Consider the following 27,771-nt stretch of genomic DNA (forward strand, 5'->3'; position numbering starts at 1 on the left):
ATTGGCTTGATTTTTAATTTAGATTATGTAGCTGCTGCTGTTCCTTAGTGGTACAGTAGAGGGCAGTGTTCAAGGAAGTACTGTTAAAACCGAACTAGCTAGTCCACTGGGCAGCTGTAGCAGTGTGGCGTGCCAGCCTCTCATAGACACCCAGCTGGTTAACCCCTTACCAGGCCACTTTAATGGCAAGCTGTTGGCATGACCAGTTGCTGTCATGGTTTTACATTTTCAATAAACCATGCCACATACAGATATTGAAACGAAATCCCAATGATATTTTTTTTTTATTCATATGCTAATGTACATTTATGCAGCTGATTCAAAAATGTATGTAAGATATACATGTATAGAGAGAATATGTCTCTGGGGGAGCAACAATATTCGCTTTACGATCCTTTCAGAGAATCCGGGACCTGGAGGATAAAACAGACATCCAGCGGAGACAAATTAAGGATCTGGAGGAAAAGGTGAGATGGCCGTCAGAGTGATTGACCATCACACACAGGTCTGTCTCTCTCCTCTCTGTCAGCTGCACACTGTCTATGAACGAGTGTCCCAACTGTCCTCTATTCTGTGTTACGTCCTATAGACCCTGGCATGGTCAAAAGTAGTGCACTAGATCTGGTAGCATTTTGAGGCTCAGCCCCTGTGATGCCTTAATAACCTGAAGGGATAAAATACCAAATATAATGTGGAGTTATCCCTAAAGCTCTCCCCCATTCAGAAGGCCCTCTCCTTTATAGTTTTTGTATTGAAAGTCAGTTTTCAGACAGACCTCTCCCCCCTCTCTCCCCCTCTCTCCCCCTGTCACCTCCCAGACTCACATAACGGGGTGTGGTCAGTAACTCTTCCTCCTTTGTTGCATGACAGAGAGGAATGTGCGGTTCAGCAGGGACAGAACCTGGAGTCAGAACCTCTGACCTGACAGAGTTGTATCTGAGCCAGCTTGTACAACTTAGAGACTCACTATGGGGTTTTATTAAGTCCTGTCACAGCCAAGCTCCATTAGACACCAGAGGACAACCGTAACAGCAGATCTAGTTTTCTCTGTAAGAAATGTGTCTTGGAAAAATTGCCTGATCGTTAATTTACCCTACTGATATAGCAAGACAGTCCCTTTTTAACTTTCTTAAGCGTCTCTTCTTTCCGCTTGTAAACTAACAGTTTTTTTCTCTATTCTCGACCCCCCCCCTCTCTTTCTCTTGTTTTCTCTCTGCAGTTTTTGTTTTTGTTCTTATTCTTTTCTCTTGCCTTCATCCTTTGGCCTTGATGTCTGTGACATCTCCTGCAGTAGAGGTGAGTGGAGTGGACAACAGTCAAAGAGCCTCCCCATCTCTCTCTGCTCTTGTGTGTTCTCCCTGTTGTTCCCCATCTTTCTCTCCCTCTCTCTCTCTCTCCCTCTCTCTCCCTCTCTCCCCCTCTCTCCCTCTCTCTCTCTCTCTCTCTTCCTCTTCTCTTGTGTGTTCTCCCTGTTGTTCCCCATCTTTCTCTCCCTCTCCCTCTCTCTCTCTCTCTCTCTCTCTTCCTCTTCTCTCGTGTGTTCTCCCTGTTGTTCCCCATCTCTCTCTCTCTGCTCTTTTGCGTTCTCCTTGATTTCTTCTGTCTCCCTAGCGACCATCAGGGCCTGTGATAGTCATTAGAATAAAATTGTCTTTGTAGTGTAGCCAAAGGTGTCTTTTCACATAGTTGTGGTTCATGTTAAGTTCCATTGTTAAGGGCATGCTATTTGTAATTATTTTACTAATGACCCTAGAGGTTATGAAGTTATGAAGAATAATGTAGACTTAACCTTGGTCAGAGTGTGACATGCATGTTTGGCATGCATGCTTTGTTTGTTCTGCTGGCTCCTTTGTGGTCTCTTGGGTTTTTTCACATACGGTAAAGTCCTCTTTAAAATAACTAATCTCAGTCCTCTTTAGAGTGAAGTTAGGATGTAAAAAAGTTGAAGAACTCAGTTCGCTGTGTATTCACACTGCCCTTGTCATTGAATGAGTACTCTGTTCCCTTGCTGGCTCACTTGAAAGATTTTGCGGTCTGAGTTAACTTTGTATCACTTTGCTATGTTTAGAAAGGAGCCAAAATCTTTTCCCAAATGTACTCCTTGTAATCTGTGTTTAAATGCGCAGTGCAGGACATGCCATGCTGTCAGAACCTGTTATTGGACAGCTGGGCATGTACAGTAACTTCTTACATTTTTATAGCTACGGGTTTGCTTTTATTAACAAAATAAGACATAAACGTCCTATAGTAATAATTACAAATGAAATAATGCTTTCATTGAAAAAAGTTTATATTTAAAATTGTACTGCATCTTATTTTGTCTCTGGACCTAAAGTGAGAGTCTTTGGAAGGGCAATTGTTGTTCCTGTAGATTAGGTCTTGCTGTGGCAATAATGATAAATGAACCTGGTAAGCTTTTTTTCACTCGGCATAAAAAGGGGGAACCAGACCAGAGACCACCTGTCGATTGTTTCAGTTGGGTTTGTTTTAGGGTCTCTTTTGAGGGGTCAAAGTTCCTTTGGAGCATTCAGACTGCAGAATAAGGAACTGTAAGAGAATAGCACTGTTAAGAAACATTGTCTAAAATGGACCAAGCATAAAAATAAGTTCTCCCTGTACACATAAGCTTTGTTAAAGTGATCCTAGTCTCTTGTCTTCTCTCTTTTCAGACAGTTTGGAAGCCTGGAGATTGTGTTTGTGACTGCAGTGATTTTTGTTTTTTGACAAAGCGAGTCGTCTTTGTGGCTCATGTTGTAACAGTGAGTGGAAATGGAACTGTTTTGTGCGGGACATGGCTGGGAATTCCCATCTGTTTGCTTTGTGTTTTGGGACCTTACTCTGTCAGTGAGGATGTACACTGACTGTTGCACTGCTATGGACTGATCCCTGTGACATGGAACTCCTCTCAACTGAGTGGGATAACTGGATAAGAATGCTTCATTGGAATACACACACACTAAACACACAAAACATAAACACTTGACAGGCTAATCAAAACATATTACATACACGCACGCACACACACACACACACACACACACACACATACACATACACATACAAACTCTACCCACACACACACACACACACTTAAAAATATCAAGGACACCAATGTCTGGAAGATCTTATCTCTGCTATGCAGGGGAACAAGTAAACCATCAATCTACACCCAGACTATACTGTCGATTTAAAAAAGGTTTTCAAGAAGGTTCTTGAGCTGTTCCCAATTATTTCATGAAATAAACAGGTTTGGTTCAAAGTAGAACCCTTTTTGTTTCATTTAGGAACAGCCAAAGAACCCTTTTTGGTTCTACATAGTACCTTTGCTTCTCACAGTGTTCCCCCAGACCACCCCCCCAGACAGAAGAGGTGTCCACGTTGTTGTCTACGCAACAGATGCACTTAAGGGTGAACACGCAGGACGGCTGAGGCCGCAGGGCCCTGCGAACATGGCGACGGGCTGATCTGATGGTGATGGCTTGTTCTGTGACCAGGAGATACAGGACATGGGACACCCAGGATAGAGTATCTCCTCTGATCTCAGACCAGCTGAAACAAATCAGGGTATGGCAGACAGAGGGAGAGAGGTTACTCAACTGGCACACCAGAGATCCTTTAAACAGAAGGCCGTGGCTTCTGTTTTGAGAACTTTACTTTAACTGTATTTTTTTAAACCAGCAGACAAAAGGGACTTTCTGGTTCTACTTCTTTTTCTTTTTTAATAAACCAACAGTCCCAGTCGATCCCCATGTACCAAGATTTCCACAAAGAAAAAAAAAACTCTCTATATGGCTGTGTAATATATATATTTGTTGATATGTACATGTCTGTTGTCTCTTTCCATCTTTCTGTGAATATGACTTCTTTCTCATTTGCAGCTTGGACAGCAGAATTACACACCAGTTCAGAAAAATCCCAACGCATGAATTGCTCTGTTCATTGTAGTGAAAGCTGCAAATTAACTTCATTTCCCTAATTGTAATGAAACTTCAAAGCATTTGAATATTTATACCCCCCCCCTTTTGTAATCTTTCAAGATCAATTAATTAATTGTAGCCTACCGATATAGGAGTTTTATGATTTCTACTAAATAATGTCACCGCTCCCTTTAAAATGAACACTGCGACTTGTATATAATATGTCCTAAACAGCTTCATGGTTATGATCATAGAGGTCAGGAATACTGTACCTCCAATTATGGTTAGAGGTATAAGGAATACTGTACCTCTGATTATGTTTGTAGTGATCAGGAATACTGTACCTCTGATTATGTTTGTAGTGATCAGGAATACTGTACTACTGAGGATGTTCGTAGTGATCAGGAATACTGTACCTCTGATTATGGTCATAGTGGTCAGTAATACTGTACCTCTGATTATGGTCAAGGTGATCAGGAATACTGTACCTCTGATTATGGTCAAGGTGATCAGGAATACTGTACCTCTGATTATGGTCAAGGTGATCAGGAATACTGTACCTCTGATTATGGTCAAGGTGATCAGGAATACTGTACCACTGATTATGGTCAAGGTGATCAGGAATACTGTACCTCTGATTATGGTCAAGGTGATCAGGAATACTGTACCACTGATTATGGTCATGGTTTTATTGATCATGAGTACTGTACCTCTGATTAAGTTCATAATGATCAGGAATAATGTACCTCTTACATTACGGACATGCAGTTTATTCTATAATAATTTACTAACAGGTCTTTCAGCAGCATGGACACACCAGGGGTTGGTTGTAACCCTCCATACTCCGTCCCCTCTTCTCCCAACTGAAATAGGAGAAAGTTGATGCAATGGACACCGGCTCGGTTCACGTTCCCATCTTATATCCTGACTATGTCCTGGCCCTGCAATATTAACTACCTGCCCCTGTTCAACCACCCCACCTCATTCACCTGAGCTATCTTCCCCACTCAGCCCTAATCAGAAGCCTTGGAGCCCAAGGCGTCCTGTTACATTCCTATACATACGTGTACATTACATACCCACACATATGTGCATATGGCCAACGTCTGTTACTTTGTAGAGGAGTGAGGGATACAATTTCTGAGCAAACTCAGTTAACTAGTGATTGCCTTAAATGCATGATCCCTGTCAATTTGTACGTTATTTTTAATGATTATGTTTTTGATCCAATAATATAATTATGAACAGTTGTACATTTCTGTTCACCAAGGACATTGTTTTGTAACTCTTTACCCTCCTGTCTAACAACTTACCCCCCCCCCCTTCTTTCAAGTATATTAAACAAACATAAAAGGGATAATGACGAAAATAAAAGTTCATGGCCTTAAATTCTTGTTGTCTGTATTTTTGTGTATTGTTGTTTCAATAACTGGTTTGGGGTAGTGATTGGCTTTTCCATAACACGCTTGTACAGTGTCCCAGGTGATCCAGCTCATCTAATAGGACAAATCAGGTCAAATGGTGCTGAGGTGAGGAAGTGAAATAGGGTCCGGTCATGGTCGTTAAGGCATATGCCTTAACGACCATTCCTGGATGTTCTGCGTGCAGTATATTCTAAGTGGACAATAACTGGCAGTGATATCTAAGACATTGTCATTTTACTGTATCAATAAACTACAAAAATTTTACTGTAGCGCTAGTCTTTCGAGGCCACACCTCCTATGTCGAAGGCTTCTAGGCCTGGTTTAAGAGGCTACTGTAGCGCCAACTTCCTTTTTTCAGTACATCATCAACATAGCACAGTTTTGTTGGAATTATGTTATATTGTCTTATTAGAGGATAGATCAGCTGAACCATTTTAAAATAAAATATCATACAACATTTCTTGTATCATTTCACATTCCCCTTTTTTTGTGTTTTAACTTTTTTGTTTACTAATTTTGTTCTGCTCAAAACCCTCCACTATCACCAAACACTACTAGTCAAAAGTTTTAGAACACCTGAGTTTTTCCAGTTTTATTGAAATCCACACAGTTTAATGTCTTAAAGTATTTTAAACTTAAAGGATAAAAGAAACAGTGGGAGACAAAAAAGAAATCATGGAATTATTTTGTTTAACAGAATTAAATCTCTTTACAGACATCACAGTCGAATCAAAGTAAATACCTTTTACATACGTCACAGTTGAATCAAAGTAGATACCTTTTACAGACATCACAGTCGAATCAAAGTAGATACCTTTTAAAGACATCACAGTCGAATTCCAAATAAATACCTTTTACAGATATAACAGTCGAATCAAAGTAAATACCTTTTACAGACATCATAGTCGAATCAAAGTAGATACATTTTACAGACATCATAGTTGAATCAAAGTAGATACCTTTTACAGACATCATAGTCGAATCAAAGTAGATACATTTTACAGACATCATAGTTGAATCAAAGTAAATACCTTTTACAGACATCACAGTCGAATCAAAGTAGATACATTTTACAGACATCACAGTTGAATCAAAGTAGATACTTTTTACAGACATCACAGTCGAATCAAAGTAGATACATTTTACAGACATCATAGTTGAATCAAAGTAGATACCTTTTACGGACATCACAGTCGAATCAAAGTAGATACATTTTACAGACATCATAGTTGAATCAAAGTAGATACCTTTTACGGACATCACAGTCGAATCAAAGTAGATACCTTTTACAGACATCACAGTCGAATCAAAGTAGATACCTTTTACAGACATCACAGTCTAATCAAAGTAGATACATTTTACAGACATCACAGTCGAATCAAAGTAGATACCTTTTACAGACATCACAGTCGAATCAAAGTAAATACCTTTTACAGACATCACAGTCGAATCAAAGTACATAAACTTTACAGACATCACAGTCGAATCAAAGTAAATACTTTTACAGACATCACAGTTGAATCAAAGTAGATATGTTTTATAGACATCACAGTCGAATCAAAGTAGATACCTTTTACAGACATCACAGTCAAATCAAAGTAGATACCTTTTACAGACATCATAGTTGAATCAAAGTAGATACCTTTTACAGACATCACAGTCGAATCAAAGTAGATACATTTTACAGACATCACAGTCGAATCAAAGTAAATACCTTTTACAGACATCAGAGTCGATTCAAAGTAAATACCTTTTACAGACATCACAGTAGAATCAAAGTAGATACCTTTTACAGACATCATAGTCGAATCAAAGTAGATACATTTTACAGACATCACAGTTGAATCAAAGTAGATACCTTTTACAGACATCACAGTTGAATCAAAGTAGATACATTTTACAGACATCACAGTTGAATCAAAGTAGATACCTTTTACAGACATCACAGTTGAATCAAAGTAAATACCTTTTACAGACATCACAGTTGAATCAAAGTAGATACCTTTTCAGACATCACAGTTGAATCAAAGTAGATACCTTTTACAGACATCTTAGTTGAATCAAAGTAAATACCTTTTACAGACATCACAGTCGAATCAAAGTAAATACCTTTTACAGACATCACAGTCGAATCAAAGTAGATACATTTTACAGACATCACAGTCGAATCAAAGTAGATACCTTTTACAGACATCACAGTCAAATCAAAGTAGATACATTTTACAGACATCATAGTTGAATCAAAGTAAATACCTTTTACAGACATCACAGTCGAATCAAAGTAGATACATTTTACAGACAACACAATCAAATCAAAGTAAATACCTTTTACAGACATCACAGTCGATTCAAAGTAAATACCTTTTACAGACATCACAGTCGAATCAAAGTAGATACCTTTTACAGACATCATAGTTGAATCAAAGTAGATACATTTTACAGACATCATAGTTGAATCAAAGTAGATACCTTTTACAGACATCACAGTCAAATCAAAGTAGATACATTTTACAGACATCATAGTCGAATCAAAGTAGATACCTTTTACAGACATCACAGTCAAATCAAAGTAGATACATTTTACAGACATCACAGTCGAATCAAAGTAAATACCTTTTACAGACATCACAGTCGAATCAAAGTAAATACCTTTTACAGACATCACAGTCGAATCAAAGTAGATACCTTTTACAGACATCATAGTTGAATCAAAGTAGATACATTTTACAGACATCATAGTTGAATCAAAGTAGATACCTTTTACAGACATCACAGTTGAATCAAAGTAAATACCTTTTACAGACATCACAGTTGAATCAAAGTAGATACCTTTTCAGACATCACAGTTGAATCAAAGTAGATACCTTTTACAGACATCATAGTTGAATCAAAGTAAATACCTTTTACAGACATCACAGTCGAATCAAAGTAAATACCTTTTACAGACATCACAGTTGAATCAAAGTAGATACATTTTACAGACATCACAGTCGAATCAAAGTAGATACCTTTTACAGACATCACAGTCAAATCAAAGTAGATACATTTTACAGACATCATAGTTGAATCAAAGTAAATACCTTTTACAGACATCACAGTCGAATCAAAGTAGATACATTTTACAGACAACACAATCAAATCAAAGTAAATACCTTTTACAGACATCACAGTCGATTCAAAGTAAATACCTTTTACAGACATCACAGTCGAATCAAAGTAGATACCTTTTACAGACATCATAGTTGAATCAAAGTAGATACATTTTACAGACATCATAGTTGAATCAAAGTAGATACCTTTTACAGACATCACAGTCGAATCAAAGTAAATACCTTTTACAGACATCACAGTCGAATCAAAGTAGATACATTTTACAAACATCATAGTTGAATCAAAGTAAATACCTTTTACAGACATCACAGTTGAATCAAAATAGATACCTTTTACAGATATCACAGTCGAATCAAAGTAGATACCTTTTACAAACATCATAGTCTAATTAAAGTAGATACCTTTTACAGACATCACAAATTGTTCAGAAGTTCCCACGAATGTGTTGCACTTGTAGGTTGCTTTGCTTTCTCTCTTTTGCCCAGTGCCTTTGGTAGCTCTGACATACAGTAGTCCGGAGGTTTGATTTGGTTCATTATCTTGCTGTAGGATGAACCCCTGACCAACTATCAAGGCAACCAAAGTTTGGAAGATGCTTCCTCCTCCATGTTTTACACAGTGAAGGACAATCCAACTCAGTTGTGTACAAAAACCCTGCGTGATGAAGCAAATATATAAGTTTGATTCATCGGTTCATAAGACATTCCAGTCTTCAGAAGTCCACTGGTGGTGCTTTATTTTAGCAATGGCGTACTGCCACTCGACCTGTCAAACCTGCCGCTCAAAGTTTTCTCTTCACAGTTGAAACTGAGACTTGCTTACTTTGACAATTTTTTATTTGTACTCAAAGCTGTGAGCTGTTTATCAAACTAACAGTTGACTCTCAGAAGCATGTCTTCTGACTGTTGTGGCTTTGGGTCTGCTAGACCTCATCTGGTCCGTTTCTTCCAGTTTCTAAGTGCCATTTCATGGTGTAGGAAACAGTACTCACTGACACTGGCTTTCTTTGCAATTTCTCTAAAGGACAGACCTACAATTTTAAGGGTTATAACGTTCTGCCTTCCTTTGTTAATTGACTCTTTGTTGCCATTATGATGGCAATATATTACTTTCAGCAGTACTATATAAATAATTCTTAACAGGGGGTAGTAATACACTGCTTTTATTCAGACCAAGGGTTTGTATGTAATCAACAAAAGTTGTGACACCTTTAGGAACAGTTAACATCAACTTTTAAGGCTTAATTTCTGTAAGTTGTTAACCCATTACTTGCTCCTTGAAAAAGGTTTTTCAAGGAATAAGATAGCCCAGTCACTGATGTCATTTTTGCATCAGCTATTATCACAGTGTTTTGCAGATACCCTGCCTAGAAACCTCAAAAAGTGACAATTAATACGTGGAAGCAACAAAAAAAAACAACCTACAAAGGCAAGAACCTAGGAAGAAACCTAGAGAGTCCTCTTTTGGCTGTGCTTGTTGGAGATTATAGCAGCTTATTACCTAAAACCATAGTACTTGGGATACTAGGGTTGTGGGTTTGCCTTCCACTGGGAGCCAATACAAAGACAGTATGGAAATGCACACCCACCCACAAGTTGCTCTGAATGACCATCTACTAAATGTACATAACAATTAACACCAAAACATTGTTGAAGATATTCCAATGTTCAGAAGTCACTGTACTTTCATAACAAAGCATTCCAAATAATCACAATAAACTCATGAATTCAGTTTTATCCACCCAGGGAAGAAATACTACAGCTTGAGGAATATCTTAGTTTAAAGGTTTAGTCAAGGTTTGCACTGGTTGAAGTTCATTTAATGTCTTAGAAGAACACTGCAAAAGTCAAACAAGTGTGGATGAACTTTTCTTCTTGGTCAAAAGAGAGATTGTGTTTAGCCGCACAGGTTGCGATCTATGTTCTCTGTCTCCTTCATAGGAAAATATGTTTTAGGCCCTGGTATTGAGAGCATACCTTGGCCGACTCACTCAGAACAGTCAGTCCAGGCTAAAAGTCTGTCTTTTCACTTACCCTTGCTGTCCTGAGCTCTGCCAAAATAGAATGGACCCATTAAGAGCTCTGTGCTACACCCCTGCCAGAACCGATCTGCTAAAAGGAGACTTCCATTCATTTCCATGCACCTTTCACCGTGTACTCTAAATGACAGGAAGGTCAGTCACTGAAAGACAGAGCTGGTAAGAGTTAAATACAACAGTGTTTTTTTCCCTTCAATAAAGAGTGACGGCGGGGAAAGCTTTGAGTTGTTCTGCAGCGCTGTTACACAGCCAAAGTCACAAGTGACACTGTTGTGTGTCAGCTGCACACTCAGCCAAATGGAGCTCCTTCAAGCATACTGTGGTGCATAATTAAACACATCTCAGAGTAGATTCGGGGGTCATTTCCATGCAATCGTTGTGATTTAAAATGAACTCTGATGCCAGGTCGGCAGTCCAAATTCACACACAATCTACGAACTACATCTTGTACTAATAGGACTGATGAGGATGTGTTTTTTAGGTAGCCCCCCCCCCCTCCCCCAGACCAGACTGGGCTGCTGGTTTTCCGCAAGAACAATGTCTGGACATCTCTCATGTCATTACCATCACTCTCAACTGGGTTTCTGGCCCAGCAGCTCCTCAGGCTCTCTAATTACAAACAGACGCAGCTGGGCTCATCTAACTGCAGTATTAATGACTGACTTCTGCCCAGGCACCCCCGGCCCAGTCAATCTCCAGGTGACGGAGGATCTTGAAATTGTTGGACAAAAAGAAAATCCTAAAGGAATCACGATTTTCAGTCTGCTCTTTTGTAACTGTTAATATCAGATCGTAGTGCCATGTTAAGCACAGACCAGGTATGCTTCAATGGCTTTAGGTGTACATGCCAAGAGGTTTGAAGAAGATATAAGATGTGCATTGTCTGTGCATTATCAGAGATTTATTTTGTAAAGTTTAGATGAGCCTGACTGAGCATAAACTTATGGTATGGGAGACGACCTGTTGTCTTTTTAGTGGGATCCATTTTTAATAGTATGATAATCTTTCTTATTATCCACTGAGGTCCAGGGTTGTTCATGCTTAAAAGCCTAATCAAGTGTAGAATAGCATTCTCTAGCAATCACTATATCCTCCAGTAAGCATTCTGGATTTCATAAGGTTCTGCCCAATCATAACAAGTAACAGTCGTATGATGTGGGAAAATCTGATGTCTGAATAAGTAATCAGAGGAATGGTTATTAATATTCTGATTGCCAGGGCCTTTCGGTATCCTATATGCTTCAAGGCTATTTGTCTTCCCATAATAATTAGATAATACTGTAACTTCATTTACATCATGCTGATGTTGCATTCAAAGTATAAAAAAGGCTTCTAAACTTTCTAGTTCATGTAAAAATAGATTTGATTTGCTCAAATGAAAAATGTGCTAGCTCCTACAAAACAAATGTCCATTATTATAATCCACAACACAATTCACATTTCCTGTTGCTGCTGGATTCTTTTTCATCTTTGATTCTTTTTCTTCTGTAGCCGTCAGGATGAGAGTAATCTGGAGGATGAGAAGTGTATTTTGCATATCTAGAAGCTATATCCCTAAATCACATGCATGTGAGAGAAGAACTACGTTAACATTACACATCAAAGCGCTAAATATAATATTTTAGCTAGACTTAATGTGACAGGGAATTTTTCTTTTTCCTTGAAGAATGTCTGAAAATAGACTGCTAAGAAGTGTGGGACAACAGGCAGCTGAGCCGTGGAACCTGCTGTAGTGCATATGCAAGTTCAATATTTAAAAAAAAGCACGTCCAAACTGGGTTTAAAGGAAAGAGATGATCGGAAGCTATGCAGCATCTCCTCTCCTTGTCATGTTCTCTCTGTTTCGCATTGAGTGCGGACTGTATCGCCTAGCAGATTGGTTGCTTGGTAGTCCGATTTATTGATGAGCAAAGGGAAACAGCTTCAACGTGGTGCATTCGTTACCCTCCCCTGTAACAAAAACATATAAAGAATAATTTGCGAAGTCCTATATGGATTAAATTCAAGCTATCTAAAAAGATTACTGTTTCCAACTTGCTTGCTGTGAGCGCCAAATGAATTGCTTAAATGTAATAACATGCAGAAAGAAATGCAGACTATTGCCTTTAAGGACACAAATAAAGAATAATGTATTCTACTAACATCAATGAACCGTAGGTTAAAGAGACAACAGAGCGACCAGCAAGCATGACGCAGCAATAGAGAATACTGTGCGCAAATGCACGCGAATAGGAGTACGACTCTGGCTCGGTTTTCGACCCAACAGCAACACTAATCTCAGTACTCTGTCACTTTAAATCGAGGCAGAATCTGTTTTCCTGCTGAGTGGACGCGTGTCAGTCAATTATTTTGCTATGTATCATTCCAGTGTTAAAAAAACGTGACTTCGTCTTCTGCAGACTCAGATATGTGCTTAAATATGTCAAGCTGAGTGAGTGACGGAGATGCATTGTGTGTTCGAAGTCAGAATGTGTCCTTGTCCACTATATCCTATATTAGTTATAACCGAAGCACCAAAAACAGCAGGTACGGTGAAGGCCGGTGCAGCAAGGGCATGGTGCTGGGTTGCGTGCTGAATGGACAGCTCCAGAAATGGGCGTGGCCCCGATTATGACTTCACCTCAACAAATAAGTTTATCTACTCCCTTTCAAAACAATAAATATACATTTTAGGCCTGGTCGGTGAATGTGACAGATAAGCGCCACCATGTGCAGTTGTTTTAACTACTGAACATGACCTGACATCAATGCATATATATTGAAAGCCAAACCGGATAAAACAAGCTCGTGTTTCGTAGGTATCACTCTCTTGTCATGGGACCTAGGACAGCAGTGCCACCTCTGGTCTGAAGCTCTCCGACTCAGCATACTTCTGCCCTCAGCTCTACCGTGCCAGTATCACTTTCGCCCTCGTTTCTTACTACCGCTCACCACTATGGCCGAGCGTAAGCGGAATTGGGACACAGAGAATGATGATGACTTACCAGTTTATCTCGCCCGTCCCGGAACCGCAGACCAGGTGCCCCGTCAAAAATACGGGGGTATGTTTTGCAATGTGGAGGGCGCATACGAGAGCAAAACCATTGATTTTGATGCCTTGAACGTTGGTCAGCGGGGGAACCGAACCCCGAGGACTGCTAAAAGTGGAACCTCGTGCAGCCCAACAAGTGCGAGCTCTCAATGTAAAGAAAGTACTTGGTACGACATGAAAGACTCAGGCGCAGAGATAAAAACTACCAGAGGCAAGGAATTCCTACAAAATCTGGGTGATGATAAGGTAAGTTCTCTTTTAGCATTCAAACGTTTTCATTAACTGGTCCACAGATTTCATGACCGTTCTTCTTTAAGTGAACACAACATACCACAAAACAACCATCGCACGTATACAGACGTCAACCCATTCTCCCATAGTGTGTCATTCTACCAATGTAAAATTGACCTATCGTTCTTCCTTGAGAATCTGTCTCCCTGAGAGGATTGGTTTGGTTTATGCCAACTACTTTTTATTTTTAATTCAGGAAAAGGTTAGTCATTTCAACTGCAATTTATTACTTTAAATGTTTTTTTTTTGTTGTTGTTGGGGATTGAATACCAATTGCCTATTGTATTTATACATAAAGGTAGTTTTTACAAAAGTTTACAAAAGGTTTAAATTGTACATCATATAGACACAGCCAGCCTCATCCAAATTGCGTTATGTTCATTTTGTTCTTCTCTGCATTTCCTGCTATAGAGACATTAGAACCCTTGGATTTGTTTGGCTGTCATCCTCACAGAGACTTACTGGCATCGGTCAAGTGAAATGCTAAACTCAATCAAACACTTTCATACTGTCAGGATATCAAGACTGATGTGAGTCTTTAATCTCATGAGATATGATCTTCATAGGTCCTAATGTCTTTTTTTTTTACCTCATCCTCCAGAGGTAATTCATGTTTTAGTCTATCCAACTCACACCTCTCAAACCCCATACAAACAGTTTGCCATGTTTATTTAGAATTAAAGGTGCCTGGAATAACCTTTTTGGTTGCCATATGAGGAGAACATGTCCGTTTCCTGGAGGAACCCCCCCATGAACAGATAACATAAATGTCCTTCCTCTTCATGATGTCATTTAATTAAACCCATTAATTGAGCATTTAATTGCTCAAACATTAAGTCACGAAAATCAAAAATGTTTCAAAATGCTTTCTAATTTCCAATGAGGATATTTTTTTCCTCTAGATGTTTGATTGAAGAGACTCCAGCCCAGTTTCTGCAACTGATTACTGTGTTACATCATCATCATCAGAATAAGCATAGAAAAAATTAATTGAAATCATTGGAAATCCCCATTGTGGTTAATCTTTCAGTTCAGGTCTAGGCTTAATGTGTTCCTTGAAACCAACCTGTCTGAAATGTCATCACCACTGTTGATTCCCCATTCTGGTGTGATTACTTACACAGTGTCATATTTTTTGTACTTATTTAAGTGGCCCTGTTCATTTCCACAATAGGACACCTGAATAAGTCAAGCAGCAAATATCGGGTACCAGTAGAAGGTCAGATCCAGTCACAGCTGTTCCAGTCTGCCCAAGCCCAAACTAAGCTCAGTCAGGACGGTTCACGTGTACCAGGCAAAACAGAGGTCCATGCACTGTGCAGCATAAAGATCCAGTGTCAAAGCAGTGACAATCTCGCTGTTTCAGTTGGTGCCGCGATGGCAGGCTGTCTCCTCGCATTATAAATCAAGGGGACATTTTATTTCCAGGCATGGAAACGAGGAACACGTGGGGTTACATCAGGGGCTGTCCTGCCGGGCTTGTGACCACTAGGGTCCCCGTGTGGAAACGTGTGGAACTCCTGCAGCCTCGCTGCGACCGTCTGTCTTGACTCAGCAAAACACGGAGGGAGTCTGCGTTAGCCTGTCTGGCCGCTCCGATCCTGTGGTGTTGACAAATCAGACTGACATCCGCTGTCAGGCCGATGACGCCTAGGACTGCCTCTCACTTCTGTTCTCTTATGCAAGCTAATGTCAGGGCTTTTGGCTGAAACGGCAAGCTGAGGAAAGTTTCTGTTTCACACTAATGAGCACCTCTGTTGTTTTTGCATTGAATAAAATCAGCACTTGACAATCAGGTTAGAACCGTTGCCTCGACACCAGAGTATGAAGACTCACAATGATGCGTTTATGAAGAAAGCTCAGTCCACACAGTAAAAACCACGTGCTCCCATTTTGACCCATTATTTTTATTGTCAGCAGAGAGTTCCGTCTCCTTTGACAGGGCTAAGCTTTAAACTAGCTTTTCACCAGCACACTGGGATTTAACGCCTAGCAACACCAGAAAGCATTTGCCTCTCATTAGAAAGGACCAGATATACAGTAGCCCATCTCTACTCTCCTCTGCTTTGGATTCACGGAAGTGACCCAGGGAGGGTCTCTCTCTTTGTCCTCTGCCTTCGTTACGCCCCAGTTGGGGAGGCCATTCTCTCCACACACACACACACACACACACACACACCCTTATCCCTGGGATTCCTGTTTGGTGACAGATAATGGTACAGGGGCTCGGGGGGCCCGGGGGTGGAGGGGCAGGGTGTGTATGTATGCTGGAGCTAATCCTCTTAATGCCTGCTACATGGTGGAAGGTGTCTGTCTGTCAGACGGGCTTGTACATGATACCCAGTTTCATGTCCGTGTCTATGAGCCGATTCTCTTGTCTGGCGCTGGCAGACAACAACCACCACATCGAAGGGCGGGCGTTCTCCGATTGTTCTAAGTTTCATTATATCCGTCTAAATATTTCACGCCCGTTTTCATGGTACTGTGTGCAGTCTGTCCGTGACCAGGGTGAGTGGTTTGCATAGGAAATATTCAGCCAAATGTGAGCGCTTCGTCGCTGTGTACTCCAGGGATAGAAAACGCTGACCTAATATCTTGCCAGCACAGATCCATTAAAGGACAAGTCAGTAGAGAACTGTTAGGAACCAAATGACTTCCTCGGCTGATGTTTCCTTGTTCATATGGTATGGCCATTTACGGAACAGATGTACACCATCCCTCGAAAAGGTGGGGGCGGGTTAGAAGAGAGGTGATATTAAGGGAGGGGGTCTGTTGAGTCCTGGACAATAGACACATGGCTGAGTGGAGTAGGACCGGCTCTGTTGGTCGGCAGCTGTTGCTCTCCACCCTGCTCCAACCTCTTTGTTCATAATTGCACCAGGCAGAGCAGTCTAGCCCAATAATTGCCAAGATCATGGACAAAGATTTCAGCACTCCCTGAAATACAGTGTCTGAATATTTTGTGGCCAAAAAAACACAGGGGGAGGGGATGGAGTGCTGTTGTGCATTTTTACTGTGCAGGACTGTCATGTTGTATCAATTTAATCAGACGATACTTAAGAAACACAACATTAAAAGTCCTGGATTGCAGCAACAATGGTGATTAGTGGATTGCGGACACGCTCACGACTCTTGTTATGTATGATTAATGATTTGCATGGTCTGAAGGCTAGACCACTCCCAATTGATATAATAGCAATTGTATGGTCTGTGTATAGCCATTGAATTTAAGAGCTTTTCAAATCCATTTTAGCTAGGAGAAAATAAAACAATCCCGTGGCGTTCTCAAAGAAAACCTGTCCTAGCTGTTGTAGGCTCGCATCCTCCTCCAGCTCACCTGGAACAGTGCAAGTGGCCGCGGGATCTGTCAGACCCACGCCTCACTTCTCATCTCTCACCTATTTCACTGTGTGGTACCTACTTCTACGCCCGCACCTGTTCTTATCATCGGTTACTTAAGAGTAGCCTTTTGTGTAGGTCTGCTGGCGTCTATTTGACCATTTAACCGCACCATTTAACCTACACAAGACCGTTGCAGAGTCATAATTTACTGTCAGCCACAACAAATGTTCAGAATCAGTACAATGTGTTTATTTTTCACTGCACTCCGTACACTCCCGTGGTCGCCTACACCTGCTGTTGAGCCTCCTCTTGTGGGATGATTTGAGATTGCAGCTGTACCAATGAGACCGTGTGAAGGGAGGAGTCTGCCCGCGTATCAGAGTAGACGCTCTAGCTCACTGCAAAGCACTTTACATTGTACGGAGGGAGGCGACCATTCCCTAATTTTCCCATCCAGACAGTAGCCGCAGAAGCAACCTGAGGGGAATATTTCTGAGCTTTGTTCAGAGGTGGAATCAGTTTTCGACCAGTCGCAATTATGTCTGGACATTCATATCAAGGAAAAAAGAATATTCCAAAGATCACAGTAAGTACGAAGTAATATTGCTATGGAAACTTGCGTGCTTGATTGACAAATCAGTGCATTGGTTTTGTCTATATTTTATAAAACCGCTATTTAGTGATATGGCAATAGCCATTAATGTGCGGATGCAAACAGGCCTTTCTCGTTAGTATGTGATATTTTAAATTCTATTATGAGTGTATTAAACAGATCCGGTGGGAAAATGAATACAGTAGTGCAGAATGAGGTGGCATGATAGGCTTCCACAGTGACAGCCGTATAGAACAAGGCGTTTTCTTAAAGGTAACTTGCGTCTTCTTTGTTGTAGGTGCCTGGTACCCGTGCCTATAGCATGTGGTTCATGTGCAAGATATAGGCTATAATAAGATTAAGATAATGATAGTACACATTCGCACTTGACCCATATGTTAATTGTAGCTTTCTTTTACTTAATTCTTGCAATTTAAATGATTAAGTAAAGAGAGATGGAACAATGCAGTATATGCTATCTAAGTATTATTTGTTCTTATTATTATGTTTTCATTATTTTATTTTTGCATTTGGATAAAAATGTTAGCATACAAGGCCACATATAATGAAAACGCGGCCTCTTATGATTTATACATATATAAATATATATAATAAAAATAATAAGTATATATGTGTGAATGTGTGTGTGTGTGTGTGTGTGTGTGTGTGTGTGTGTGTGTGTGTGTGTGTGTGTGTGTGTGTATGTAGTCACATTTAAGTCTGTACACCGAGAAAATTCATAAACGTTTTCGTTCGAACACTACGTGAGTTATTTACAGTGTGTATCACAATAAACCGCGTTAGGCTACACACCCATTCTAAAGATGTATTTGTCCAGCTGCCGGCTATCTGAGCGTCTAGGCTGGTGCAGCTAGAGAGAGAAAAAAAATATTCCACGCCCATGTGTCTTCAGATGCGATCCTCGTAAAATCAGGCATTTCGAATTATTACCAGAACGCGCTGTAGGCCTACTAGTAAGTCAATTAGCCGGTCCGGTGCATCGAGGAGTTGGTGTTTAAATCGAGGCAAGCTGCATGGAGACGGCCTGGTGGGGTGGATGCTTGAGGCAGCACAGCTCTGGGTCTGTCTGAAATGGCTGCATGTTCATTGTTGCGGCTGAGGGTGCTGTAGGCCTACCGTTCCAGGAGTGACGCCCTTTGTCTTAACGGATGGGGGGCGGACGCTGGCCTGCACGGGTCGGCTCTTATTTATCAGCGACGCACTATAATTCTTTTTAGGAACAGTTCTGGGCAAATATTTTCTTTCCAAACGTTTTATTTTGTGTGGGCTGTGCAAAGAATACACCTGCTGCCAAGAATCTCAGAGACTACTGGCCTTGGAGAGAACTGTGTGATGCTATATCAGGCTAATGCTTATACAATGTACGTTGCTGTACCTACTTCAGCCTCAGTTATTTGTCTGTCAAGACAGTGTGACATATTTGACACGGAGAAACACATATACAATCATCAAACATAACCTGAGAGAATATTTTTCCACTTTATTTCTGTGAGCAGTAGAGCAGTGAGGCCATGTCCTTTTCTAGGTGTGGTTATGATTTTTCCATGTTCTCACAGTAGCCCACTGTAGGTCCATGCATGTCATCAGTAATCCACTCCAGCTGGAACCTGTGTATTTGGGCAGAACTGACAGGCCTTACCCAGAAAAAGAAACCATTCCCCAAACCCAAAGGCACCACAAAACAGGGCCTCGCCATCCCCACACTGTCTGCAAAGTGAAACTGACTGCAAGCAAAACATCCTGCTGTGACCATCCAGTGTCAGCCATGCGCTCACCATAGCAACCAGCATACAACTCCAGAGAAGAAGAAAATACTGCTTCAATGGAGGTGGCCATTGTGTCCTTGACTGTAGTGCCTGACGTTAGCCCATTTTCCCAGCCTGGATGGAGATTGCCGGCGGTCAGAACCAGCTTTAAGTGTATGGGCTGACCTGGAAACACTGCCACCTCCGCCTGTCATAAGACCACGCTGCTGGAGACAAACTGCTACGATCTGGTGGTTAGGCAACTTACATTATTTACACTGATAAGTGCTATTGTTTTGACTCTTCCACAGGAAAAAAAAAAAAAAGTGCTTTTGAGCGCATAGTAAATATTTCTTTCACTAGGCAACCAAGCTGAGGGAAACAGAATCACTGGCTCCTCATGCAGCAGAATGACTTTCCCCTTCCATTGGTCTTGGCGCGTCCTCCCACCTCACACATAAGGGTCTTACAGTTAATAGAGTCCTCTGTAATATGCTTTTGGCTCTGTGTGTTTTGGCTGCTGTGTTTTCCCTGTTAGCAACAACACACACCCCGCACTGTTCCCGGTCAAACGCTCTACCGACATCCTCGGTCACTTGCCTCTTGCAAATGCTCCTGCTATGCCATAACGTATCCCCCGATCAATTTGTTCAGTGTGACAAAAAGCCTTCACCAAAGGACACATACAGTAGTAGGTCCTTCAGCCTATCTTTCATTTTCTTCCTGGTTATATAATAGTGAAAGAGACAGTTTCCTGTCAGGAACTCCTTGATTATGTTAGTGTTCCGGGTTCTAGTTTGATACCAACACAGATCTCCTCGCAGTGTACAGAGACATGTTCGAAAACCTTTCATTGTGGCCTGGAGTGGTCTGGCGTTCTAGAACACTGGTTCCGTTGCATGCCAACTCTGTCCTATTGCTATTTTATCTTTCTCTCCTTGGCCAATGAACTGTTCAATGGTCGCCCTGAAATATAAGTCACCCTTGTACTTTACCATTACAGCGCAGTAAGATGATGCTCTTACCCAGAATGAATTAGAGTAGTCAGTGCCGACATTTCCCGTCTTTTTTATGCTGGTCCCCCCTTGGGAATTAAACCCATAATCCTGGAGTTGCGAACGCCATGCTCTACCATCTGAGCAACACAGAACCACTGGCTTCCTGTTTGCCTGTAATAGACTTCTGGAAAAACAGACTTAGCTACTTTAATATACAGTTTTAACGAAATGGTCAAGAGGATGACTCAGTACTTGTTCATGCCTATGTAGTAATTTCTGAAGTTTGATTTGACATTAGATCTTGTAATGCCAGGACTTGTTTGTGGAGATTTAATCACAAATATGTCTTAAAATTATAATCCTCAGGTTGTTCCATTTAGTGTAAACTGAAACTAATATCTAAGTCCTGTGAATGGTAGCATGGCAACAACAAATATCAGCATTCCCAGTATATGTCTGTGTTTCCCACCAGGCCAAAGCTGTGGAGGAGCTCTACATAGAGACTGTGCCTCAAATCCAACACTGGCCTATTCCCTTTTCAATAAGCAACTTTTGACCAGGTAGAAACACTACCCATTAAGCTGCTTGTGTTCTCCCTTATGGCAAATGGCCTGTAGACACACTACCCATTAAGCTCTTTGTGTTCTCCCTCACAGCAAATGGGCTGTAGACACACTACCCATTAAGCTCTTTGTGTGCTCCTGTACTGCAATTGGCCTAACCCTAACCCTAGTCAAAGTCAGCCTCTGGCACATGGGTGGGGCCTTGATGTTGACCAAAGTGGACATCAGCACCAAAATAACCACACACAAATGCCAGTCACGGCCGAACGCCAGAGAAGACGTTTTGAGACTATCCACTGTTGACTACTGGAGTGCATTGTTCCTGGGCAAAGAGTTGGTGATGAAGACGAAGAAGTAGTGTTATGCCAGACATCCTTAGATATGGTATGGCTATAGCTTTGACTTTGGGGGTGTTATTACTGTCATTTTTCTATTGGAATCAAATTTTAGTGGGTCCAATTCCTTCAAGGAAAAACAAGGGTTGAAACCATCTTGGTCTAATAATTTGAACAAGCTAGTACCTGGTTACAACAAATGCCACAAGGCAAGACCTGTCATTAACATATTACCAATATTACCCTGTTCAGAATGTGTAGTTTCATACTTGGTGTTCACCCTGGTATTCCATGTGGAGTTGAGAAGAGCAGCCTGATTGCAGTTACATGTAAAAGGGATAAAGTCTGAGTTATTAACATGACAATCAACAGGGGAGTTTCAAACAGTAGTTAAGTAGTGCTACAGCAGAATGTGTTATTATAATAGCATCCCAAACTGTGGGAAAAATGTACTATTGCATATATTTTATTGTAATACTATATTATATTTTTGCGACTGTTTCAATTACATTGTAAATAGGGCAGCATAATATAAAGTGTTCCTGTGTGTTTGACTACAAATTATAAATAATAATAAATCATATTTTACCATCCATCTTGTGACTAATCTGCAAAACAGAATGGACGTTTGGTGGACAGTTAAAACTCAGCAATTGTGGCAAGTGTCCCATGAACAGCCCAAACGCAACAAATGGATTCTATCAAAGCGTTTAACCAATGAAAATGGGAGGAATACTTAGCCAAAACCAGGTTTGTTTGTGTGTCCGTGTGTATGTTGCAACATCATTCCAACTGTAGATTGCAGTATCATTTTACTTTTTAAGTGATGTCATATTTATTTTGTAAGTGAGTAATTTACTGTGAAAACACGGAGGTCTTTCTTTTCCATCAGTAATTTTAGAGGCAGGCTTCTGTTGGTTTATGTATCTGAGAGCTGTATTTTCTTACCAAGTCCTGGAAAATCATTGGATCCTCAAATAATTTATGGATTTCTTAAATGTTGGGACAATCTCTGTTATTTTCCTCGAATATTTTCTTAAAATGTATTTTGATAGATTACACTTTCAGCTATCACAACACATCAAAATACAAGGAGACACACTCATCATTTATTTATTCAATAACATCAACTGGATATTTATTCAGCATCAACTTCAACTCTATCTGGCACCATAAAAAGTATCCAAGTTTTGCATTCATTGTCCAACAATTGTTTTCAGACATTTATTGTTTAAATGAACTGTTAGAATGTTTTATTTTTTTGTCTTGCATTGTTAATTGCATTGCTCAAGGCCATAACAACAGATAGTTATTTGAACCAGCATTATACAGTACATTTGAAAGTATTCAGAACTCTTCCCTTTCCAAGTGTTGTTAAGTTACAAGATTCTAAAATTGAATACATAAAACATTTTCGTCTACACACAGCACCTCATAATGACCATTAAAAAAAACAGTTTTTTTGTGCAACAACTTTACCTTAATTAAGGTTTACATTTTTACTTTTAGTGTTAGATCTATCTTGTAAAACTATTTACCAATATATGTGGAGGGAAACTGCATATGCACATGACAATCTTGGCTAGTTTTGCAGGCACCAAGCCAACTGAGGACTCAGTCCTCCTCAAGCAATACTGACCCTTTAGCATAGCCCTTTAGGCTTCTCAAGCCACTCATCAACTGGCATCACAATCAGATTCCTAAACCTAAAAAAAATGATGAAGCAAATATTATCACTGAGGGCTAGTATAGCAGTTACTTTAATAGTTTCTGCATATTTTTTTGAAGTGGTTCAAATATTGTCAAAAAATACAATCTTCAGGGTTTTAGCAATCAAGTAGGTGACAAGAAATGCTGCATTGCACTAATACCAAAGTTAACCAAACATTATGTAGTATCTCAGTATTTCACAGCAATGGAATATTATGAATGGAAACATGGGGATTCTAATTTTGTTTGTTGACATCTATAAAAATAATTATGAGTGCTCTTGCTTTATTACCTGAAATTAGTAAATGAAAAGTGGTCCTCATGGTATCACTGACAGTGTTCATTTCTTATTAATTATGAATTCTACCAGAGTTGAGATACTATCTTGAAAATATTTTTTACAGTTCTGAGAGAATTTTCCTGGCTGGTAAAATATGTCATGATGCTCCCTTTTTCTTTGGGTTTACTGCTGAATTTAGTGTACGAGTGACACAGATTTACAGTGCCTAACATGAAAACCGCAACAAATGATTATGATATTATTATCTTTAATTAGGATGTTTAATTGAGAAACAAAAAACAAAAGCATGTATCTTTCTGATATTTTAGCAGTGTTGTCAGACAGATGCTTTTGTTAGGAGTGGAGATGATGAAAGCTGGTCACATGAGGAAAGCTAGCATACAGTATTGATTGTGAGTGTGATTGACAGTATCATTTCAGGATTGAGGCCCGAGGCTGGACTGATGGAGGGAGGCGGGTGTTCAGGCACACAGAAACTGTAGTTAGCATGTCTTTACTGTAGCACAGGGAACGACGCCTAGAAAGGTCCTTCTTGACTACTATGCAGGATCTGTTCATGGAGATCGTGTACTTTCTCGTGCTCCTGTGCTGTTAGCTACATGCACATGCTCTTAGCTCACCATCTCCCCTTTGCTGGTCCGCATTCCAGCCCTCTCCCCTTAGGGGATAGCCAGCTGTAGTCTGTGAGAATATAGAGTATTCTCATGCCGTACCATGAAATACTATGAATCTGAAGGATATTGCAATTTCATACCAGGTAACCCCTGTGCCTGGTAGGATGATATGATGGTGAGGCCATTCTGGAAGTAGCCAGCTTTACACCCTCTCTCGCTCCATTCTGTCTCTGTTTTTGTTCTCTTTTCCCTGTCTGTGCTGTACATGGTGCCGTCTGGTCTAAGCAGGGTGGGGTCGCCTGCATCGCTCAGAAGACTCCTGCCCCCCCCCTCCCCCCTTTCCCCTCTCTCTTTTCTCTGCCTGTCTCTGCCTTAATTAGCATCAGACCCCTGTCACACTGACTGGAGGACAGGCCAGTGTTTGTTGTGAGTGCTTGGGGATGCATCGCCAAGGCCATGTGTGTACATTAGAGTCTGGGTTCATTTAGAGCAGTTGAGACGGGTGGGATCCGTGTTGACAGTAACAAATCGCACCACACCACGGGCTGCCAAAATAAGGAACATTTTATTTTTTCTTACCGGCCGGTAGACTGAAAGCGGGCGCTTGACACCGTGTGGCTGGATAGTGGCTACCGTGCACCATGTCTCCTTTTCATATGGTGACATATTAAATTCCCCTTTACGGCTGGGGTCACTGATGTTCAAGTTATGGAATCTGAAAGGGTCAGCGGGCCAGGGCGGGCCCTCCTCCAGCTGAGGCTGTTAGCTTCCCCAGCAAGCCCCTCCCAACTCCCTCCCCCACTTGATCAGTCCCCCCCTCCACCTCCCTCCCTCCCTTCTCCAGACTCCCTCTCTCTCTGTGTGCCAGGGAGCGGCGGTGGGCCGTTCCCTGTCGCTCAGCGGTATGTCGACTGCCAGGGGTGTCCCCACCAGACGCGCCAGCCTATCCGAGAGTCTCCAGCCAGGCATTACCATGGAGATGGCTCACAAGTGGCCTAGTGGCTGCAGCAGCTGAGTGGCCAGACGACAACGCCCTGCTCAGAGGCAATGTGCTAACTGGTCTAGTCTATCCACCTGATCTATGTGCCTACTGGTCTAGTCTATCCACCTGATCTATGTGCCTACTAGTCTAGTCTATCCACCTGATCTATGTGCCTACTGGTCTAGTCTATCCACCTGATCTATGTGCCTACTGGTCTAGTCTATCCACCTGATCTATGTGACCAGCAGGGAAGTCCATCTGTCCAACAGTGCGTCGTATCGAGGGTTGCTGTGTGGTTTATGGGTAACGTGCCGTGAGTGGCAGGTCATTTATATTAGCCCTGTCCTGCGTGGTGGGGACAGGCACACATTCCACACAGATGACTCTTGTTTCACCCCAGCTGTTGATGGGAGATTGCGCAAAACAGGAACACATCCTGAGGCCAAAAAGAAAGTGTCCAAGGGAGTTGTTGGAATGCTAATGAAACTGCTTTGGAGTTTCTAACGTTCTCTCCTCCAACCATATCTTTCTTTATTTCCTCTTTCTTATTTTCTTCTTCAGAGCGACAGGCTTCTGGTCAAAGGCGGGAGGATTGTGAATGATGACCAGTCTTTCTACGCTGACATCTACATGGAGGATGGCGTCATTAAGTAAGACAGAATGCTTGACCACCACGTCCTTCCATGCAATGCACATTTAGCTCATTATGAGACACTCTTATCCCAAGCAGCTTAAAGTCAGCTGTAGGCAAGACAACTATATAAGCCAGTGATTGAAAGTACATTGCCATCAGATCTGAACACATCTAGAGGGAACTAGAGATATCCAATCAGATTCAAACAGATCCAGGGGGAACTAGAGAGATCCAGTCAGATTCAGACACATCTAGAGGGAACTAGATATATCCAATCAGATTCAGACATATCCAGGGGGAACTTAAGAGATCCAATCAGATTCAGAAACATCCAGATGGAACTAGAGATATCCAATCAGATTCAGACAGACCCAGGGAGTTAGATTTGATGCACACTAGTGGCATGCATGGCCAAACGAGACACAAAGTGGGTGCATTTCTGGCTGCTCTTGGAAGGGCACTCTTTTCCCCCCATTCCTGCCCCACTCAATCAGCCTATTAGGCTCTTTGTCCCACTGGGGAGCTCTGATAGACAAAGTACCAACTGGAAGGTTAGAGTTGCATACCAATTAAGCTCTCCATGCCAGTCGATGCCAGGCCAGTACTGCAGACACTGACTTTTTATCTGTGTGCGTATGTGTTTGTGTGTGTCTGTTCATCTATATGTTTGTCTGCATGTCAACCCTGCTATTTGGCTTTCTAAGCTTTGCGAAATAACTTTCTGTTTGATTGACGTTACCACAAGGTCCTGAGCAAAGCGACATTTCTTGTGAGGATATAATCATTTGGGTTTATTTCCTGATGTAGCTACTCACACGGTCATCCGCACACGGGCGTGGCCCCCATTAACATAGCCCCGTGTCCCCCCTAATCCCCCAGGCAGATCGGAGACAACCTGATCGTTCCCGGAGGGATCAAAACCGTCGAGGCCAACGGCAAAATGGTCATCCCCGGCGGCATTGACATCCACACCCACTTCCAGATGCCCTACCGAGGCACGACCACCGTGGATGACTTCTCCCAGGGCTCCAAGGCTGCCCTGGCCGGGGGGACCACCATGATCGGTGAGGGGGGGGGCCCTCGAAACGGACATCGAGTGGGGGCCGTTATGGTTCATTACCCTCATGACACGGAATGGCTGCTATCAATTGCACCCATAATCATTAAAGCAATTTAAACTTTTAGTATAGAGGAGACCTGGGGTCATTATCTGATCGCGGTTGAGAATGAGCTGAGACGAGAATATAACCCTCACTGCTGGTAAGACTGCCGACGAAACACAGCATAGATTGTGAGGGGTTGGTTTGTCCGCTGAGGCGAGAGAGAAAGGCGAAGAAAAGAAGTGGAAAAAAAGGAAAGGAGAAATAGGGGGAGAAAGTGAGAGAGAGAGGAGAGAGTGAAGTAGTGGGGCTCTGGTGTCAATGGAGCTTTCCTAAATGGGCCAGTGTGGGCAGTGGTCCAGGGGACCACACAAAAGGCCTCAGGGAGGCTGGGGGGGGGTGTGTGTGGTAATGGGGAGGGGGGTGTGCAGTTCCTACACCAGGGGAAACACAAGTTCCGTGGAAACAGGCGAGCAGCGTGTGAGGCAACCCAACGCCAGCTGAAAGGCTAGGCCCGACACGCACACACAGAACAGCTGGCAGACGGCAACGCCTCGCTGCGATCGACTGGTACTAACAGTACCGTTGCGACACTGTCTGTGGCGCTGCGAAGAAAGAACTGCATTCGGAGTACTGTATGTTCATTCATCCTCCGAATGACATCTGCGACACCGAGTTACAAGCCTAAAGCCTCAGCCAGGGACTTCGTAGTAAACAACCGAGGGAAACTCCAGATCACATTAACATGCGCTGGAGGATCGGGGGGAGACGGGGCAGTCTTTAATTGGATCAGGAAGAGCTAGCCGTGTGGTCAGAACAGCAGCAGGACACGTATTACATCAGAGTAATCCGAGGTCACTGTTGACCACTTTACCCTTCTTCGCTGTGAGCTTTGCAGCCTCAAGCCAAACTAACCTGTGAGGTTGACCCAAACGTTCACCGAGGCCTGCAGATATTTCCACTGACATCTGACGTTGTTTTGAAAGCCACCGGCGAGGAAACACTGACACGTCAATAATGAA

At 41.7% G+C, this 27,771-nt stretch overlaps 2 protein-coding genes across 8 annotated transcripts in view; both read left to right on the forward strand.

Moving 5' to 3' along the window:
- Positions 1–5,286, forward strand: part of jakmip2 (janus kinase and microtubule interacting protein 2) — a 30,871-nt gene extending 25,585 nt beyond the window's left edge. For 2 of the 4 annotated variants that reach the window (XM_020047769.2, XM_020047770.2), the window contains exons 19-21: positions 402–467; positions 1,220–1,296; positions 2,670–2,767. In XM_020047769.2, the coding sequence (XP_019903328.1) occupies positions 402–467; positions 1,220–1,270 (117 nt within the window). In that variant the 3' untranslated portion in view covers positions 1,271–1,296; positions 2,670–2,767. Of the gene's footprint in view, positions 1–401; positions 468–1,219; positions 1,297–2,669 lie in introns of all 4 variants that reach the window. The other 2 variants (XM_020047767.3, XM_020047768.3) reach the window with 1 other exon arrangement.
- An 8,050-nt stretch (positions 5,287–13,336) lies between these two features.
- The window catches only part of dpysl3 (dihydropyrimidinase like 3), a 31,774-nt gene continuing 17,339 nt past the window's right edge, over positions 13,337–27,771 (forward strand). The window contains exons 1-3 of one of the 4 annotated variants that reach the window (XM_029120967.2): positions 13,337–13,767; positions 25,577–25,665; positions 26,529–26,713. In XM_029120967.2, the coding sequence (XP_028976800.1) occupies positions 13,426–13,767; positions 25,577–25,665; positions 26,529–26,713 (616 nt within the window). In that variant the 5' untranslated portion in view covers positions 13,337–13,425. Of the gene's footprint in view, positions 13,768–17,552; positions 17,741–25,576; positions 25,666–26,528; positions 26,714–27,771 lie in introns of those variants that run through there. The other 3 variants (XM_034293271.1, XM_029120966.2, XM_029120965.2) reach the window with 3 other exon arrangements.

Source organism: Esox lucius, chromosome 7 (genome assembly GCF_011004845.1).
Source record: "Esox lucius isolate fEsoLuc1 chromosome 7, fEsoLuc1.pri, whole genome shotgun sequence".
Classification (NCBI taxonomy): domain Eukaryota; kingdom Metazoa; phylum Chordata; class Actinopteri; order Esociformes; family Esocidae; genus Esox; species Esox lucius.